General features: G+C 52.0%; 2 protein-coding genes across 15 annotated transcripts in view; one reads left to right on the plus strand and one right to left on the minus strand.

The window, feature by feature from the left end:
- Positions 1-4,387, plus strand: part of SEMA4D (semaphorin 4D) — a 109,925-nt gene extending 105,538 nt beyond the window's left edge. For 2 of the 3 annotated variants that reach the window (XM_080670521.1, XM_080670519.1), the window contains 3 exons: positions 32-241; positions 3,184-3,281; positions 3,906-4,387. In XM_080670521.1, coding sequence (XP_080526647.1) covers positions 32-241; positions 3,184-3,281; positions 3,906-3,932 — 335 coding nt within the window. In that variant the 3' untranslated portion in view covers positions 3,933-4,387. The remainder of the gene's footprint in view (positions 1-31; positions 242-3,183; positions 3,282-3,905) is intronic. The other variant, XM_080670520.1, reaches the window with a different exon arrangement.
- Positions 4,388-14,777: 10,390 nt separating this feature from the next.
- Positions 14,778-15,966, minus strand: part of SECISBP2 (SECIS binding protein 2) — a 37,424-nt gene continuing 36,235 nt past the window's right edge. For 11 of the 12 annotated variants that reach the window (XM_080670532.1, XM_080670525.1, XM_080670529.1 and 8 more), the window contains one exon: positions 14,778-15,614. In XM_080670532.1, coding sequence (XP_080526658.1) covers positions 15,511-15,614 — 104 coding nt within the window. In that variant the 3' untranslated portion in view covers positions 14,778-15,510. The remainder of the gene's footprint in view (positions 15,615-15,966) is intronic. The other variant, XM_080670527.1, reaches the window with a different exon arrangement.

Below are 15,966 nucleotides of genomic sequence, written 5' to 3' on the forward strand. Positions count from 1 at the left end.
ACACGGGTGGAGCTGGCCTGTGTGCCCCCAGGTCCTGCGGATACTCACTTGGTCTGGGAGAAGAATGGGCGCCGACTGGAGACGTGTGTCCCCGTGCAAACCCACGCACTGCCTGGTGGCAGGGCCCACGTGCTCAGCTGGCTGCGGGATGCCGTCCGCAAGAGCACCGAGTACCGCTGCTCCGTCCTCTCCTCGGCGGGGAGCCAGACCTCCCGCGTGCGGGTCACCGTGCTGGAGCCGGGTAAGCGGCCCTGCCCGCCCTGCTGCCGCTCTCTCCTGGGCGTGGTCCCTCCCTCACAGGCCACCGTGTCTCCCACAGGGCTTGGGCGCTGACTTCCAGCCTGGCTTTCACAGGAAAGATGAAAGTCCATTTTCACGGCTGCGCCCCACCCCCCCACCCCCATGCACAGCCGCGGGCCTCCCGCCCTCGGAGTGTGGGTGTTACCGGAGGCCGATGGCCCTTCCTGTACTTTGGTTTCCTGTGCGGGACTGTGCTGAGCTCCATCTGCTCGGGCCTGAGCCATCACTTCCATACCAGGCTCTGCCGTTGTCTGAAGTCCCTGACCCGCAGTCATACGGGGTCGCGTCCTCAGCCTCCCCAAACCTCTGCTCCAGGGGCCAAGGGTGGCCCTGGGCCAGCCCCTGCAGCTGGGCTCCCTCCTCTGGCTGTGTCCGGGCCCAGGCGGTTTCCGGGGGTTTGTCCTCCGGCCACCTGGAGCAGTGTCTGCAGAGCCTGTGGCTGTCCCGTCGCCACGCTGAGATGAGAGTTTGGGGGGGCAAGCAGTTCTGTCTAAAGTCACGCGTGGTGTGTGAGGACTCGCCCCACCGGCCTCGCTCCGGCGCCGTGCCTGCGGCCTCACCCCTGTCCTCCGGAGCGCCTCCGGTCCCAGCCTGGCGCCCGCTACCTGCAGAAGCCCGCCCTCGGTCTTCCTGAACCTCCGCTCCCTCTTCTCCACTTCCTCTTCTGTTCTCTTTCTGAAACTGTTTCCAAGATGCAGGGCCACTGGGCCGCCTGCACCCACTCCCCCTTGCCCTCACCTCCTCGCTCCCACCCTCTCGCTTCCCCTCTCCTGGCGCCTTTCTTAGTGGGCACACCGGATCCTGTTCCCGTCTCACTGCCACCTGACACAGGAAGAGCTTTGCATCCATGCTTTGCTCGTTAAACCCTGTTCTTGCTTCATGGCACAGTGTCCTCTCTTCACTCCGAGGTGTGGGTGGGCTTATTCTCACTTCTTCTCCCTCCAAGTTGCCGGCTCTGCTTGTTTTTCTGTCTTCTCTCTCCCTCAGTCTCGTGGCCCTCGATTGTCTGCTTAGTTTAAGAGAGGGGCCCAAGGATGGCTCCGGGTGGGGCCCTTTCTACCCACGGTGCGGTCAGTTCCCTGCACATCACATCCTGGGAGCGCCTTAGAAAGGGCGTTCGGGATGCAGAGCTCCAGGCCCGCCCAGGGCTGCTGAACTGAGTCCTGGGGAGGGGCACTGGGTTAGGAAGTTACCAGGCGGCTCCTGTGCCCGCATCTCTCCACTGGCCTGTGTGCCGTCCAGGGGCACTGGGGGGTCCCGCTGCGCCACCCTTGGAGCACGGGCCCTGCAGAATGTCAGTCACTGTCGGTGGGGCGGGAGGATGAGCCTCTCGTTTGGTGGAAACGCCAGCGAACCTGTATGCTTTCTGTGCACCCGCCCTCGGCAGTGCTGCCCGAGACCCTGCCATGCCCTCTGAGGCCAGTTTCCTCTGGGGCGAGGGTGGGGGGCTCAACGGGACGGTGCGGGGAGGGCTGGGGCATGTGCTCCCACTTCTCTGCAGCTTTGGGAGCCAGCGGCTTGGAGCGCCTGCAGCCATGGCTCCGGCCATTCTGTGAGACTGCCCCGCTCTGCGTTTGCCAGGGTGGTGTCCCAGCACGCCCCCGCCCCCGAGCTTCCCCTCACATGTTCGTGCTGTTTCCTCCCCTAGTCACTGTTTTCAAGAGTATAGGTGTGTGTTTAGATAGATAGGTAGATAGATATATGATAGATAGGTGATAGATAGATAGATAGATAGATAGATAGATAAATAGATAGATAATTTTGTCATTTTATTCAGGGTTTGAGAAACAGAAAAAAATAATTGTAAACATTTACTCCCGGAACCTCTGTTCTGTTCATTTCTGTGAAATCTCGGCCTGTGCTCAGGATGAGCTAGAACACCCGCTGAACGTGACGTACACACTCATTTCAGAGTTAGGTGAGCAGTGCCACCAGCGAGTCACTGTGGTGACAGCCAGGAGGCGCCTGGCCCAGGGGCCCTGTGCCCACCTCGTTTGGGTCAGGTGCTTGGTTCAGAGGCAGGAACCCTTATCCCCGCTGGCAGGTAATGGACTGTCACACGCTCTGGGACAGAGCAGGGCCTGACTTAGGTGGCGGCTCACGGACAGCTGGCGAGTTGGGAGAACTCGCAGGCACAGCCACGAGGAGCTAGCGGTCTCCCCCGCGCCTTCCTACGTTTGTGGGAGGCAGGCAGGCGTGTGAGGATGGGTGAGGGACAACTCCTGTGCAGTGTGTCCGTCTGCTGTGCGGGGGAGGCGGGCCTGCAGCTCAGAGTCAAGGGCCGCGGCATGGGCTGGCCATAGGGCACCACCCGGCCCTCCAGTCTGCTCAGGTGTGAGCTCCGCTTCCTGCCAAAGGCTCGGATTCTCGGGCCCCATTTCTGAAACTGGTGGCATGTTGTCCAAACAGCGACGTAGTTCGTGTTTGCAAGGAAAGCTGGCTCAGGGTGGTGCCTCCCGACAGCGTGCTGTCACTGCTTCACAATCCAGGCCCAGGCCCTGGCGGCCGCGCAGCCGCCACAGGTGATGTCCTTCCTTCCCCTCCTGGGAGGCCACAGCAGCTCAGCTGAGCTGGCTTCTGGGCCTAACCCCCCATCCTCGCCCCCTCCCCCCGCCCGAGGCCCAGCGTCTCTCATCGTCCCAAGGGGTGTGGGAGGTTAGCCCACTGCTGCCTGCACAAAGTGCCAGTAAGGGGAGGGCAGGGCCAGTGCACGTGGGGCTGGTGGCCTGGGAAGGGCGGGGGATAACTGGCTGTAGAAGCACCCAGGGCAAGAAGGTGAGGCCCTGGGGGGTGAAGGCCTACCCAAGGCCACTCGGCTTCAGGCTGCTCCGTCTAGCAGCAGGGCCTGCAGAGCTGAGCCCTGGAGCCCCTTCTCTCTTGCAGAGGTAACGCCCCAGGAGAAGTGGACCAGAGAGCTGGCCACCTGGAGGGCTGTGGCCGGGGAGCACGGCCGCATGATGCAGAGCTGGAGGAAGGTGTGGGTACGTGGCCCGCGGGCAGCGCCCCTCTGTGGGATGGTTCGGGCCCATTGTGCCGGGGGTGGGGCCCTCATAGGAGACTGAAGTCAGACGGACCGGAGGGATGTGGGTGCAGAGGCAGGGCCAGTGCCTCTGGTTAGACATGTCCCCATGCCATCCTCACCTCCCGGCAGGTGGGATGTTGGGTGCTGGCAAGAGCAGTGCTTGTGGCCTCAGCACTTGCTGGGGACTGCTGGGCGAGCCCCAGAGGCGGCATGAGCCACGCAGCGTGCCCCCTCCCAACACCCAGGCAGCAGACAGGCATTCCGAGGCTGGCCCTGCGAGGCCCCGGTGGCGGCCTGGCCCTTCCTGGCCCCACCTCAGAGCCAGACCAGATGGATCCCAGGGTGGAGCCGTCAGCTGTGAGTTCAAACCCCAGCTCTCACGGTGTCCTGGGTTAAAGCTGCCCAGGTCCCTCCTTGCTTCCCGCAGGGTAGCTTCCCCGCAGGGTCCCTCCTAGCCCAGGGGGAACACACAGGACAGGAGACTTGAGGCCTCTGGCCACACCTGAGACCATCTGTGGGGGAAGGGAGTGAGGGACGCGAGGCCGGCTGTTCTGCCAGGAATTCAAAGATGTTCTTCTTTCAGGAGAGCTGTAACAAGGACACCTTTTAGCCACCAGGGGACAGTGCCGCCCAATGCCACCTGCCACGCTCGTGGAGAGGCCCCCCGGCCACGGCTGTCACCTTGCCTGCTCCCTACAGCGCAGGCACTGGAGCGGGAGAGCCCCGACTGGACGTGTGTGGCAGCAGCTGGGATTCCTTTTTAATTAGGTGCTCACCTGTGAAAGAGTTCTATTGGCAGAAGCAGGAAACCAGGCCGGGAACGGGCTGCCAAGAGAAACTGGTTAAGACAGCAGCATGTGGCCCGGCCGGCGTGGCTCAGCAGTTGACCTATGAACCAGGAGGTCACAGTTCGATTCCCGGTCAGGGCACATGCCCAGGTTACAGGCTTGATCCCCAGTGTAGGGCCTGCAGGAGGCAGCCGATACATGCCTCTCAGCATTGGTGTTTCTCTCTCCCCCCCCCCCGCCCCCTTCCTCTCTGAAATCCATAAAAAATATATTTTTTAAAACAAAGACAGCGGCCAGCAGCATGTGTGATGGCCCTCCTGGCACTCCCTCCCTCGTGACCTGAGTCACTGCACCTGATGCAGGTGGCCCACAAGGACGCTGGCAGCAGCACAGGCCCCTCCTGCCGGCATCACTGCTGCGACTGAGCCTGCGCCGTCCCACCCTCCCGCCAGCCCCTCACCCAGGAGCGCTGCAGGGGAAGGCAGCCAACCAAACAGGCCTTGACCTCAGTGTCGCCGAGGCCCCATGGCCGCCTGGGACTGAGGGCTGTGCGGTCCTCCCTGAGCTCGGGGTGCCCCCGTTTCCATGAGGCTCCGCGTGCACGTGCCACTTGCAGCCCGGCTTGTGTGGGGCGTCTCGGGGCGCGTGTCCTTCCTGCACAGCGGTGACCCGGATGTTGTCACGCTGCTGTGAGTCCCGCTGCCAAAGCGGAAGCTCGGATCCTCCCCGCATGGGAAGGTGAGGGCCTGGGCCGCGGCTCAGCCTGTAGCTACAGACTCTCGGGTGTGGAGCGACAGTGCTTGCCGGCATGCCCGCCTGCAGAAAACCAAACCTGGAAACAAGCCCAACTGCTTTTCCCACCTTGGCAAGTGACTGTCCCCCAGCCTCGTGACCATCGCCTGTGCCCGGCCCCGCCCCGAGGCCACCTCTCCCAGCAGTTTCTCCAAGCAGCTTGCATCCTCATCCACCGGTGCTCCCAGGGTCCCTGTGAGCGAGGCTGCGAGGACTGGGATGGCTCAGCTGCGTTGGAGTCGCCTGGTCTCCGTCCCGCCAGCCCTCCAGGTGCCCAGCGCTCTGCAGCGCTCACAGCCCACACGCGTGTGGAGGTGTTGAGTGGTTTCCCTGGCGGGTCCTGCCCTCTGCTTGGTGCTCCCTGGCCTCTGGAACTCTCTCCCTCAGGTCTGGACATAGCGCATGTTGGCGCTCAGCCAGCAGGCCCCTGGTTGCCATGGCAGCAGTGTTCTGTTGGGAAATGTGGTTGGGGATGGATTCGGACTCTGCAATGTCCCACAAAACACAGGTAGAGCGTCCACATCTGCTCAGTGCAGTGGGTGCGGGGAGCCCCGCGGGTCTGCTCCCCAGCAGGTGGGCGCTGCCCAGCCACTGCACCTCCGTCTGCAGCAGCGGCCTCTGCAGGGAAATGGCCTCACCGCCAGGAAATGGCCTCCTTCCCCTCGGTTTGCTGACGGGCGCGAGGCCACCACCCACAGGGGCTCGCCACAAACAACCTGCTCCGCCAGCACAGATACTTTTAACGATTTTCAAAAATAACATTTTGTCTTTTTAAGTTTTAAAAATGTATCCTTCAATTACAGTTAACATATAATATTATATCAGCTTTATGTGTACAACACCGTGGTTAGACATTTATACACCTTATGAAGGGATCGCCCCGGTAGTCTGTACCCCCTGGCACCACACACAATTATTACAATAGTACTGACCCCCCCGCCCTGTGCTGAGCGTCACTGCTGTGCCTTCCTGTGCATAACTGGTGATTTGCATTTCCTAACACCTCCCCCCCTTGCCACCCAGCTCCCAGCCCACCTGGCAGCCATCCATTTGCTCTCTGTTAACTATGAGTTTGGTTTGTTCATTTATTTTGATTTTAGATTCCACATAGAAATGAAATCATATGGTATCTGTCTTTCTCTGTCTGACTTATTTCACTTAGCATAATAACCTCTAGGTCTATCCATGTTGTTGAAAATGGCAAAATTTCATTCTTTTCTTTAAATGTCAGATTTATTAACGTATAATTTACATACAGTAAAGTACAACTGGATGAGTTTTAACAAATGCACAGTGTTGGAACCATCACCAGGCTGGATAAAATACTTCCATCACTCCAAGTTCCATCAGGCCACTCGCTGGCAGGCTCCCTCCAGGTACGGCAGCCCCCGGGCCAGCACAGCAGTCCCCAGCCGGCACAGCAGTCCCCAGCCGACACAGCAGCCCCCGGGCCAGCACAGCCCCCAGCCTGGCATAGCCCCCAGCCCAGCACAGCCCCCAGCCTGGCACAGCAGCCCCCAGCCTGGCACAGCAGCTCCCAGCCCGGCATAGCCCCCAGCCCAGGAACTGGACTCAGCCCTTCAACCCACCAAACACGAGATGCAGCGGGCACGGGGCTGTGATGAAGCCCCTAGTGCAGAGGAGCCAGCGAGTGGCCTGGTGGCACAGGTCCTGGGAACGTTTAAACGGCCCGTTTCCCAGCTGCTGGGCCTTTTCATTTTCTTGGTTGAATCCAACATCCATGTGATTTAAGCCATTTCATCCTTTAAAGGAATAAGTTCCAAATAAGGCTGTCTATGCTGGAGAAAAAAATGTTTTGCACAAACATACTCCTTGGGCCCTATCACAGGTCTAGTAAATGTCTTGATTCTTATAAATTATTCCCTAGGCCAGTGGTTGGCAAACTACGGCTCTGTTGATTAATGAGTCTGCCGACCACTGCCCTAGGGTGATGATGTTTTAATTGCCAGCACATTTTAGTATTTTGGACATGCTGGTGGGGGTCACAGTGGTACATGCCAAAGCCCTCGGAGTGCAGGGTGAGACGTGGGACTCGTCTCTGGCTCTGCAGGTTACCTGCTGGGGCTGGTGTCCCACAGGCCTCTTGATGAGGCCCTTCAGCACCTCCAGCCCCTTTTCAAGAGGGGGCCCTGGACCAGGGGCACACTTCGAACATGGTGGTGGAGTCACAATGATGCAATGCGGCTGGAAGTGAAGGGAGGAGGAGGTGGAGCTGGCATAGGCGTCACAGGATCAGAGAGAGCAGGCTAATGCAGCGGTGAGAGCCTGAGAGCAAGGAAGATGACTGATCTCACTCATGGCTGAGTAACATCCCATTGTATATAATACCACGTCGTTTCTATCTGTTCGTCCATCAATGCATACTTAGGCTGCTTCCACATCTTGGCTATCCTATATAATAAAAGCCTAATATGCAAATCAACCAAATGGCAGAACAACCAGTGGAACAACCAGTCGCTATGATGCGCACTAACCACCAGAGGGCAGATGCTCAATGCAGGAGCTGCCCCCAGGCCCCAGGCCAGCCAAGGCAGGTGCTAGCGGGGGCCCCCCAATTATCCCGCCGGCTGCCCCACAGATCAGCCCTGATTGCTGGCCAGGCCTAGGAACCCTACCTGTGCACAAATTTCATGCACCAGGCCTCTAGTTGTAAATAATGCTGAAATGAACTAGGTGTGCATATATCGTTTCCAATTAGTGTTTTTTTCTTTGAATAACCAGAAGTAGAATTGCTGGGTCATAGGATAGTTCTCTTTTTAATTTTTGGAGGACACTCCATAGTGGCTGCACTGCAACCGAAGGATCCCAGGTTTGGATGCCTGCCGCAAAGAAAGCCAGCACATCCCGAGGCAGGTGACCATGGGGAGGAAAGGGGTTTATTTGAGTGCCCACATCTCAACAAGATGGGAGACTTTTCCCCATCCTCAAAAATCCATCTTAAGATCTCAGTGCAGGCAGGGGTGTTTATAAAGAGGGAAGGGGAAAGCAGGGGGAGGGGCTGCGGACATGAAGGCAGAGTCCTGACTGTCCCCAATATGGATTCTCATGGTCAGCAACCTTGAGTTAGCCATCTGTGTCTGGGCAGTCAGCAATAGCAACGGCCTTGAAGGTCAGGCTGCTCCTTGGGTTCACACAGAACCCAAAACTCCTGAACTGTAAAGTATACCAAACACAAAATTTTTAACATGCAAGCTCTAGTTCTTAGAGAAAAATCAGGTTAGAGTAATAAGCTGGGTTTAACATCTACTGAGATCAATAAGGGTAGCTTTACATAGGTAGAGTGTATTCATTCCGTTTCTGCACCAATTTACAATCCCCCAAATCCCAAGGGGCTCCTTTTCTTAACCTCCTCAACAATACTTGCTGTTTGTTGGTTTATTGATAAATAGAAGCCCGATGCACGAAGATTCGTGCAAGAATAGGCCTTCCTTCCCCAGACTGCCTTTCCACCTTTGCTCCGGGCCGGAGCCGCCTTTTCGCCTTCACTCCAGCCCGGAGCCACCTTCTGCCTCTCACCTTGTCGCATCAATTTGCATATTCCCTCCTTATTGGCTGTGGGCGCCATCTTTGTTGCAGAGTTACCATCAATTTGCATATTCCATCTTTATTAGATAGGATACCCATTCTGACAGGTGTGAGGTGATAGCTAATTAGATTTTGATTTGCATTTCCCTGATGATTAGTGATCTTGAGCATCATTTCATGTGTCTATTGGCCATCTGTATGTTTTCTGTGGAGAAATGTCTATTCAGGTCCTCTGCACATTTTTATTTTTGGCTTTTAATATACATTTTATTTTTATTGTTGCAGGTACTACAAATATCCCCCACCCTCCCTCCCTTAACCTCCCTTTGCCCATTTTTAAATCAGATTATTTTTATAATGTTGAGCTGTATGAGTTCTTCATATATTTTAGGTATAAATCTTTTATCAAATATCATTTGTAAATATCTTCTCCCATTCAGTAGGTTGCCTTTTAGCTTTGTTGATGGTTTCCTTTGCTGTGCAAAGCTTTTTAGTTTGATGCAGTCCCATTTGTTTGTTTGCTCTTGTTGTCTTTGCCCTAGGAGAAATATCCAAAAAAAAAGTATTGCTAAGGCAAATGTCAGAGTTTATTGTCTATGTTTTCTTCTAGGAGTTTTGTGGTTTCAGTCCTTATATTTAAGTCTCTAATCTATTGAGTTTATTTTTGTATATAATGTAAGAAAGGGTGTAATTTCATTTTTTGCATTTATCTGTCCAGTTTACCCAGCACAATTTTTGAAGACTGTCTTTATCCCATTTTTTATTCTTGCCTTCTTTTTCATAGATTAATTGACCATATACACTAAGTGGCCAGATTATTATGACCACCTGACATTTGTAGGCAAATTAGCCGTACTCTGCATCGTATGGGATATGGAAGCCGAAGGCCTGTTTGAACACCTTTGCTGTCTGCAGTTACCAAGATAAAACGTCTCCAATTCGCACAGGAACACAAGGATTGGACAGTCAAGCATTGGAAAAGTCATGTGGTCCGATGAATCACGTTTCCAGTTGCATCAGGCAGATGGCAGAGTGAGAATTTCGCAGAAACAGCATGAAAGCATGCACCCCACATGCATGAGTACAACCCTTCAAGCTGGTGGGGGCAGTGTTATGGTTTGGGGCATGTTTTCCTGGCATGATTTGGGCCCTTTAATTCGTGTGGAATAACGTCTGAATAGCACAACATACCTAAGTATCATTGCTGATCAAGTTCATCCTATCATGTTGATGGCGTATACCAATAGAGATGGCTTCTTCCAACAAGACAATGCACCATGCCATGATGCTCGTATTGTGCTGGAGTGGTTTCAAGAACATGAGGGAGACTTTACCTTGCTTAGGTGGCCCCCACAATCACCAGATCTCAATCCAATTGAGCATTTATGGGACGAAGTTAAAAGAGCCATCAGGCAGCTGGTTCCACAACCATCAAATCTCACAGAACTGGACAGTGCTATTCATCAGGCATGGTGTCAGATTCCTCGCATCACCTTTCACCATCTTGTGGAGTCAATGCCAAGAAGAATTGCTGCAGTATTGAAGGCAAAAGGTGGCCCAACGAAGTACTGATGGGGTGGTCATAATAATCTGGCCGCTCAGTGTAGGTATGGGTTTATTTCTGGGATCCTTATTCTAGTCCAATAATCTATGTGTCTGTTTTTATGCCAGTACCATGCTATTTTGATTACTATAGCCACTGTTTTCAAGTCTATTTGTCTGATATAAGTATTGGTACTCCAGCTTTTGTTTCCATTTGCATGAAATATCTTTTTTCATCCCTTATTTTCAGTTTGTGTGTCTTTCTATCTGGAGTAGGTCTCTTCTAGGCAACATATGTTCAAGTCTTGGTTTTTGTTTTGTGTTTGATTGAGTCAGCCACCCTATGTCTTTCGACTGGAGCACTTAATCCATTTACATTTAATTATTGATAGGTATGCAGTTATTGCCATTTCATACTTGTTTTCTAATTGTTTTTGTATTTCTTCTATTCCTTTTATATTCTCTTGCTCTTTTCTCTTGTATGTTGATGACTTACTATAGTGTTATGTTTAGATTCCTTTCTTTTTCTTTTGTCTCTTAGACATTTCTGGTTAGCATGTACTGTATACCAAGCTATATTTATAGCAGTCTATTTAAGTTGATTTTCTCTTAAGATTGAACACATTCCAAAATCACTAATTTTCACTTATCAACACACATTTATGTTTTTGTCACTTTATTTTATCTCTTTTGTGTGTATCCCTTAATCTATTGTTGTAAGTACACATGATCTTCCTACTTTTGTCTTCAACCTTTCTACCACTGCTTTTATTGTTTGCCTTTGTTGGTGAAAATTTTTTCTTTTTATATTTTCTTATTCCTATTTTTAATCTTTACTTTTCTACTTAAAGTCCCTTTAACATTCTTGTAATATTGATTTAGTGGTGATAAACTCCTTTTGTTTTTCTCGCCTGGGAAACCCTTGATCTCTCCTTTGATTCTAAATGATAGTTTTACTGGGTAATCTTGGTTGTTATGTTTTACCTATCATCACTTTGAATATTTCATGCCATTCCTTTCTGGCCTTCAATTTCTATGTTAGAAAATCAGCTGATTGTCTTATGGGAGCTCCCTTGTCCGTAACTAGTTGCTTTTCTCTTGCTGCTTTTAAGATTCTCTGTCTTTAATTTTTGGCATTTTAATCACGTGTCTTAGTGTGGGCCTCTTTGAGTTCATCTTGTTTGGAACTCTGTACTTCCTGCACTTGTATGTTTTCTTTGTCAAGTGAGATAAGTTTTCCGTCATTATCTCTTCAGATAGGATCTCAATCCTTTTCCCTCTTCTCCTTCCAGGACCCCTATTATGTGAATGTTGTTACACCTGATGTTGTCCCAAAGTTCCCTTAAATTATCATCATTTTAAAAATTGTTTTTCTTTTTGCTGTCCAATTGAATGTGTTCTGCTACCTTATCTTCCTCTGCTTTATCTAGTGTATTCTTCATTTCAGTAATTATATTCTTCTGTTCTTTTTCATGTTTTCTATCTCATTTTATGTTTTCTATCTCTTTGTTGAGTTTCTCAGAATTCATCTATTCTCCCATAGGTCAAGGAGCATTCTTTTAACCAGTGTTTTAAACTCTTTATCTGGTAGATTACTTACCTCCATTTTATTTATTTTTGTGTGGGGTTTTTTTTCCTAGAGTTTTGTCCTGTGTTTTTCATTTGGGACATGTTTTTTTCCTCATTTTGGCTGACTTCCTGTGTTTGTTTCTTTGTATTAGGTAGATCTTCTACATCTCCAAGTCTTGACAGAGTAGCCTTATGGATGTGTTCTGTAGGGTTTGAGGGCAGTCTTCCTGGTCACCTGAGCGGGATGCTCCAGGGATATCTCGTGTAGGTTGTGTTGGGCCTCCTGTTGTTGTTGGGCCTTGACTGCTGCTGCTGGCACATCAATGGGTAGGGTTGACCCTCAGGCAGACTGGCTGTGAAGGCGACTATGACTATAGTGGACCAGCTGTTGTGCAGGGGCTGTCCCCATGGAGTAGGATTCATTTTATTGGAGCTTCTAATGCCAGCCAAAGCTGCCTTTCAGCGTGTCAGTTGTGGAACTGGTTGGATGGGGCTCTGGTACAGTCTGGATCTTGGGAGGGCAAAGTCAGCTACCACTTATGCCAGACTTGGGGATTGCTTGGTATAAGCAACACAGTGATCTGTATCCATTTCCACTTATTTTAGGCTTGGAGATGCTTGAGAGAGGCTATGCTAAGAACCAAGGCCAGGTGCCACTTGTGCCAGGCTTCAGATTCTTTGGTGGGCATTGTGATGTGAGATGAGGCCAGCTGCACTTGGCTTTTGGCTGCTTAGTTGGAGATATGTTACAGGCAAAGATTGGCCACCACTTATGCCAGGTTTCAGGTTATTTGTTGGGAGTTACTGTGCAAGTTGAGACTGGTCACCACTTGTGCTGGGCTTGGGGCCCCTTGCCAGGAGCCACAGTGCACGCTGAGGTTGGCCACTGCTTGTATAGGGTTTGTGGACCTTTGGGAAAGTCTCGCACAAGTCTCGGTAGGGCATCTGCCACGTGTGTGGGGCTTGTAGACATCTGAGAAAATCTACAGCACAAGACCAGAGCACTCTGTGTGGTTTGCGGATTTGGGGTAAAGTCCACAGCACGAGCTGGGGTGAGTTGCTTTTGTGGAGTAGCCACTGGAAAAGGCTTGGGCCAGGCAAGCAGGTTGGGGAGAACAAAGTCTCAGGGAATCACCAGTGAAGGGTGAACAGTATGATCCAGGTTAGTGGAGAGCTCAGATTTGGTGCCCACCTGTACCTGGCCAGCTGGGAGAGCACAACAAAGGAATAGCACCTGCCAGTACTTCTAACCTCAGAGGTTCCCAATCTCCACCCTTCCGGCCACTGTCCTGGAGTATGTCAATTTAGTTTCTCCCCATATGTCCCTGGCACTTTTCAAGCTGCTGCCCCTGCACTGGTGCTTAGAGGAAGTGAGTTTGTGAGCAAGTGAGTCTGTGTGTGTGCACTTTAAGAGCAGTACCTCATTCTCTAGCAGCTCTTTTTCTTGGACAGAATCCCTGCTCGTTTCCACAGCCAGAAATTATGGGGACTTCTCTTTCTGGCTGTGGTGCTCTTGTGGAGGTAACTGGTATGGGAGTGGGCCCCTGGCTCCTCAGAGGGAACCTCTGCAGTAGAGGCACCCCTCCTGTTTCTTAATCAGCGCAATGTGTATGGGAACTCCCCAGTCCACATCTCCATGTCCACTACCAGTCTCAAGTTCTTCTTTATATCCTTAACTAGAGGCCCGGTGCACAAAATTTGTGCACTGAGCAGGGGGGTCCTCAGCCCAGCCTGGCCCTCTCACAGTCCGGGATCCCTCTCGCAGTCCAGGACCCCTCATTCCTTACCACCCACCTGCTTGCTGCTCCTTAGCACTGCCACGGAGGCAGGAGAGGTTCCCGCCAACGCCACTGCACTCACCAGCTGTGATCCCGGCTTCTGGCTGAGCAGTGCTCCCCTGTGGGAACGCACTGACCACTGGGGGGCAGCTCCTGCATTGAGCATCTGCCCCCTGGTGGTCAGGGCGCATCATAGCGACCAGAGGTTCCGGTCATTCCACCATAACGGTTGCTTAGGCTTTTATTATATAGATTATAGGACTTCTGTTCAGCTAGTCTTCAAGTGGTTGTTAGTAATGACAGTTCTATAATTTAGTTGTAATTTTGATCATGGGAGGAGGCAATCTCAGAGTTTACCTACTCTGCATCTTGACCAGAAGTCTACTTCTTATTTTTTAATTTATCATCAGGTTCACAATTCTAGGCTGCTTAGTGCAGCTGAAAGGCTATTTCATTTTCTCCCAAAATAATTTTGTAACCTTTATTCTCAAACTAGAGGCCCAATGCACAAAATTCGTGCAAGAGTAGACCTTCCTTCCCCCAGCTGCCGGTACCGGCTTCCCTCTAGCACCTGGGACCCGGGCTTCCCTCTGGCCATCAGCAGGCACCTGGGACCCGGGCTTCCTTTCAGCTGCCAGCAGGTACCCAGGACCTGGGCTTCCCTCCGGCCGCCATCAGGCACCCTGAACCTGGGCTTCCCTTGCAACCCCAGCTTCATCCGGAAGGACATCCAGAAGGATGTCTGGTCTAATTAGCATATTACACTTTTATTATTATAGATAATCTCGTTTTCAAACCTAGTACAGTTGACTTGCTACCTGTCGACATGTGGAGAGCAGAAAAGGCCTTCCGATGCTGCTCCTCGTGGCAGCCCGGAGAGAGACTCGTGAAAAGGACCTGTGGCTTGGAGTTAGGAGCTGGTCAACCAGAGCCTACGTCCCCATTTAAACAGCTCAGAACGTGTTTGGAGAGGCAGGGCACACAGTGGGAATGACGTGTTACAGAGGAAAAGAGAGGTAGGGCTCTGCCAGCCCTGGCCACACGGTGTGCCATTTCTGATTCATTATTCCACTTCTGTTTGCTCATCACAGGCCACTTACCTCTCCGAGATACAGTACCTAGCATGACTGAATTCAACTAACAGTATTTTCAAAGGCAACACCACACACTGTCTGCCTGACAAGCACAAACCAGTGAAACTGCAATCCTGCCATTTCCTCTGTGACAAGCACGTGAGTAGAGATGGGGTGGGGTCTGGAGACACCGGCCTCTGAGGGTCTGAGACCTCAGCAGCTGCTACTTGCAGCCCCAGGAGGTCTGGGCATAACCAGCCTCTCCCTGCTCAGCACCCACCTTCCATTACAAGGCTGAAAGGCACAGGTCAAGACAAAGGAAGAACTAATAAGAAAGAGACCAACAATAAACCAAATGACCAGAGTCTCCAGGGAAATTAAATAATCGCTCTTTATTGAAAATAAATTAGCCCTCTTACTTACAGGAAAATAGGAAAGTAAACTTTTTGCCTCCTGGCCTCTGAGACAGAACCCAACTTCAGAACATGTTCATTTACAAAAGAAAGATTTGTAGATTATCAAAACTGAAATTTAGGAATTTCAATATACATTGTTTCTCTGAAAAATAACAACTAAAAGAAATAATTCATGTCAAAGGTCACAGGTTAGAAAACCGATTTTTCTTGAGGCTCATTTTAGCAAACCCTCCAGGTCTCCCCAAATCTTCCTGCTAAAGGCCACGTCCTGAGAAGGGCCCTCCCTGCCCTCCTGCTGTGATGCTGCTCCCCACAGGGCTGGGCCCTCGCCGTGGCTGAGAGGACAGCAGCCACACTACTCCCGTTTCCACAGATGAACTACCTGGCTCAGCGGTTGCTCTGGAACAGCACGAGGGCTCAGTACCTTCTCCAGGGTCTTCCGGTTCAGTGTGCTCAGAGGGCTTCTAGAAAGGTTTCCGTCAGCAAGCCCCAATGCCCGCCATGGGACCTGCAGCCTTGAATGCCACAAAGGCTGCTTCCCATGCCCTCTACGCTGCCAACGTCCCAATTAAACAGCATTACAAATACTGTGAAAAGTATTAGGCCAGTGAAAAGCTAAGAAAAGGGCCACAAAGTTGTTCAAACCCTCCTTACCCCAAATACAAACACACAAAAGAACCCTTCTTATAAATTCAAGTTCATCATCTGAGAGGTTGAAGCCTCTAGCGATTCTTCCAGCTGCAGGGCACACTGACTGTACGCTTCCAGGTGTTTTCTCCAGATTTCAACTGGAAGGAGAGAGTGGCACAGCTGAAGAACAGCAGGGACAGTCGGGAAAGTTTCTACTAGAAAGCATGCTGCTCAGCAGCTCAGTCCCCTGCACGGGCCAGCAAGGGCTCAACCCCATCTCCAACGCACCCCCGCCCCCTGAGTGAGCAGCATCAATCAGCCTGGGTGCTGGCTGGCCTTGACAACCGCCTGCCAAGGGTACAGCTATCCTTGCAGCCACCCTTGTCCAGGGCTGTCTGACCAGAGGTCGGTCTGAGACACTCCCTGACAAGTCCTTGCAAATCCCCGGGTCTGAGAACACCTCTCAGACAATGGCCAGACTTAACCGGGCCTTCCTCAGCCAGTGCCCAG

This window comes from Plecotus auritus (assembly GCF_963455305.1).
Source record: "Plecotus auritus genome assembly, chromosome: 5".
Classification (NCBI taxonomy): domain Eukaryota; kingdom Metazoa; phylum Chordata; class Mammalia; order Chiroptera; family Vespertilionidae; genus Plecotus; species Plecotus auritus.